At 37.8% G+C, this 4,032-nt stretch overlaps 1 protein-coding gene across 1 annotated transcript in view; it reads left to right on the top strand.

Annotated features, from left to right (window-relative positions):
* Positions 1-4,032, top strand: part of LOC106937647 (hydrocephalus-inducing protein-like) — an 86,399-nt gene that overhangs the window by 52,134 nt on the left and 30,233 nt on the right. Inside the window, 8 exon segments of the mRNA XM_015019269.1 lie at positions 489-644; positions 721-918; positions 1,077-1,189; positions 1,298-1,480; positions 1,684-1,803; positions 1,882-2,041; positions 2,131-2,303; positions 3,613-3,811. Of these exon segments, the coding sequence (XP_014874755.1) occupies positions 489-644; positions 721-918; positions 1,077-1,189; positions 1,298-1,480; positions 1,684-1,803; positions 1,882-2,041; positions 2,131-2,303; positions 3,613-3,811 (1,302 nt within the window).

Genomic DNA, 4,032 nt, shown 5'->3' with positions numbered 1-4,032 from the left:
ACTTGGTTGGAAGATGATACAAAGCTGGAAAAAGTGTGTCCTCTTAGTTTTGTTTTGCCTGTGCCGTACTGCACATTCCTTCCTTTCTTGTCCGTTTTTTTCCTGAATGAATTCTTATTTCCTTCCTTTTGTCCTTTTTAACTTCCTCGAAAATTTCTTTCCCTCTTTTGTCCTTTGTCTTTCCTTGTGTTTTCTTCCTCCCTTGTTTCCTTCATACCTCCAGCCCTTGAATCGTCTTTCTTTCTTCTTTGTGTCCCACTTTACGTCCTTCTTCTCTCATATTCTAATTTTATTCTTTCGGTGTTGTTTTTTCCCCCACTGCAAAAATATTCGGCATAAATTCAGGGTGAACCTTGGTATTATATTCGTTCCAATAAAGGCATAGGAACTCTTCGAAAGCTGAAGAGAAATTTGTCAGAAATTTTGAAAAACAGAAATGTGGAGATTACAACAAACTAAAGCCAACATTCACATTTATCTTCACTCAGTATTCACACATGAGTAAGAGAACAAGGGGAGCCCCCATGAAGGCTCTCCAGAGAGCACCAGGCAGCATCCCTCACATTGTGACACATGTGACACAAAGTGGGAGTATCAGTTCCACAGACCTGCTTAATACCAGTGTACTTCCTTCTCTTGAAGAGGTAGGCAGTTTTCATAGTTTTCAATAATTAGGTTAATTTCATATTCTAAATGGTTTCTTTCTTTCACCCTGTACAGGTAGAGGACGACTTGGGTTTAGGACCAAATGGCCCCCCGGTTGCTCCCCCAACCACTCTCTCTGTTGTTGCTTTTCCTAACTACAGGGAGCAACTTAAAGTTAATCAGACATGTTTCACCTTCCTGAATCCCTCTGAATGTGACGAGGATGATGAGAAGAAAGATCTAGAGGAATCCTCACATAAAAAAACTCCACAGGTCTTTTTTAATTTTTTTTCCCATCGGTATCCAAGACCTATTCAAGAAAAAAGTAAAGATAAAGATCCAACTGAAGGAACATTCATGTTATCAGTCATCTAAATTTTGATCATTCTAGTTTGTTTTGGCATTTGAAATTGTACATTCTGTGTGCTTAGGAAAGGGCCGCTAAACGTCACAAGGATTACAAGACCAAAGACAAAAAGGGCAAAGACACTCAAACACCCCCGAAAAAACATTTCAAGACGTTGAAATTGAAGAGTTCAGAGAGGTCCAATGCACTTTTATGCAGTTCCTCTTTTTCTATCCAGTCACTTCACAATTATTTAAGAGCAGTAGTTGTTCAGCTGTCTAATTGTGTTTGTGTAACTATGTGTAGTTTGACCACATATCGCTGGGTTGTACCTGCTGGCGGTGAGGTGCCTCTGAAGATCTGGTTCTACTCTGAATCACTCGGAGTTTTTGAACAGGTCTTCAACTTTGAGACAGTGGGGAGCCGCAAACTTTACCAACTCAAATGCAGAGGAATTTGCACCTATCCCTCCATCTCCACAGACTACCAGTCAGTATGCATTATTCAATCAAGTTGTGTGGGAAATTGAGGTTTTAATGATGCGTTGATTTAATTTCACTTCTCTGTACGCTGCTGCAAATGTTGTTAATTAGCTAATTGGGATTCTTTTTAATGTTTCAATCAATCAATCAATCAATCAATCAATCAATCAATCAATCACTTTGAATGGTACATCATTAATCTTTCCACAGGATTGTTTTTGCTCAGTCTAAGAAGGTACCACAAGAGAAAGAAGGCCTTCAGAAGACCTATGTAATCAAACCTGGTTACTTTGAGTTTGGGCCTTTACTTTGCAGCAAAACTAGAGACAGGTGAGAGACTGAACAGTTTCAAATAGGGTTGTTTCAGCTGATGTATTTTTAATGTCAGATTTCCATGATTGTCTTCAGGTATAAGAAAAACACATATCCAGAAAATTCTGAGAGGCTGGACATTTATAACGACTCTGGCATGGAGGCAGAGGTCGTGTTCAGTTTCCAACAAGACACTCAGGGCGCAACGTATCTGCTAGATCCCTCTACAATGACTCTCTCACCAGGACAGAAAGAAGTACTACTCAATGGAAATGATCTTAGTTGACTACATTAGATGATGCAACAAAAACACATGTATATGTAAATATTCTTTCTCTTCATCAGGTGCTGTCAGTCTATGCATATCCAACAAAACAGGGACAGATAAAAGACAGCATAATTTGTAATATCAAGGACAATCCTGAGCCTGTGACCATCCACATCTCTTGCTGGGGCGTCCGACCAGAACTCGAGCTGGACAGCACCCATTTAAACTTCGGCAAGATTCTGCTGCACAAGTATGTAAAGAAACACAAACCTCTTCCTGCCTCGTTATGCTTTCCCTTCAAAAAATATCATTCTGATGTATTTTAAAGAGGTTTTGAGAATTATTATTTTTTTCTTTTTACATTAACCTAAGTTTTAATTTGTTTAAAATGTGTTGGAACATTAATCTCATTGAAAAAAGGTACAGTACACCAGATTTTACCTCTGGTCTAGCTGCAGATCTTAACACAAAATTATAAATTAAAAATAAATTCATAACACACATAAACACAGTTAGTTGGTTTATATTACTCACATTTTCTCTACAACCTTTATTCAACATTTTTTGATGTTTGAACACATATGCAACCCAACATAAAGCTGTGCATAATTGCAATACATTCGTTATTAAAAATGTATCCAATATAAATCGATAAGTCCGGTTGAGAATTTGTATCCAGCCAAACTTTGTCAACACATTTTAGATGAAACTTTAATAACAATGTATGCTGCCAGTGAAGGGCCCTCTGAAAAAAGGCCCCCAACAACATAATACCATCAATGAGTTACACTGTGGGAATGGTGTGTTGAGGGTGGAGTGTCAGCTTTCTGCAAACACACTGGAGTTTCTGTTTTGGTCTAATTGAGCCTTGCTAGTGTCCCTCATGTGATTTATGTCCGTCTTACTTTCATGAGAAAATCCTGGGATACAGCACCTATAAAAAGTATTCTCCTGCTTGGATATTTATTCTTTTATTAGCAAATCGATCATGATCACCAAAATCTTTGCTTTTCACAAAAGAAAAAATACAGAAAAAAAAACATGTCAGAGTGAAAAACGGATTTATTCGAGATATTGACAATTGCATAAAAACATTTAATGTAAAATAAGTAGGTGCATATATGTTCACTTTAAAGTGACTGACCCAACTCAACAGAGTGTCAGCCAGTTAGTGCTAACAATCCCATAATGTGTGAAAGGGGGAAAGCTGAGCGGTGATTTACTTTTAGGTGATTGTAGCATAAACACACACGTGTCTCGAAGGCCCATCAACTGGTTAATCGCCATTTCTGGCTACCATTACTGCATGAAGACAAAATATTATTTTAAAAATAAGTGTAAGGGGATGAATACAAAAATATCTCCCAATAATTGTAAATCTAATCTATAAAGACAACTTTTTTTCTGTTGTGGGTTAGCAATTTTAAATTAACTATCCAAATTAGCTGTAGTATGATGATTTGAAAACAAATTGTCACTGTGATGAAGTCAAAACTGCATCTGCATACTCTGAACACTGCATTTTTTTCATCGCACTTTTTTTTTTCTTTTTCCTACAGGAAAGACAGTCGTGGCATCATGATGGTTAACAAGACTGTTTTGCCACTATCATGGATGCTTCAAGGCTTGGAAACCTTGGGTGACGAGTTTGTAGTGCTACAAGATCAAGGAGTCATCCAGCCAAACTCCTGTTGCCCTCTCTGTGTGGAGTTCAAGGCCAGGAAGCCAGTCGTTGTTAAGAAAATCTTGCGTCTCGAGGTAAAGTTGAAATTGCAGCTGGAGGTACCTCACTATGTTGATCTACTGTACTGCAATAGCTGAACACCATCTGTGCTCATAAATTGTCGTACACACATCAGGAGCATGACTATCAATATCCCGCTTGGACTTTTGATCATTTCTATAAAGTTCTCTTTTTCACCACATCAAATGATTATGTAAAATACAACTATAAAAAAATTGAAAACAGGAATTGAGTG

Source organism: Poecilia latipinna, unplaced genomic scaffold (assembly GCF_001443285.1).
Source record: "Poecilia latipinna isolate Pla-1442-1.1 unplaced genomic scaffold, P_latipinna-1.0 Scaffold2399, whole genome shotgun sequence".
Taxonomy (NCBI): Eukaryota; Metazoa; Chordata; class Actinopteri; order Cyprinodontiformes; family Poeciliidae; genus Poecilia; species Poecilia latipinna.
This window is presented reverse-complemented; position numbering and strand designations above follow the sequence as displayed.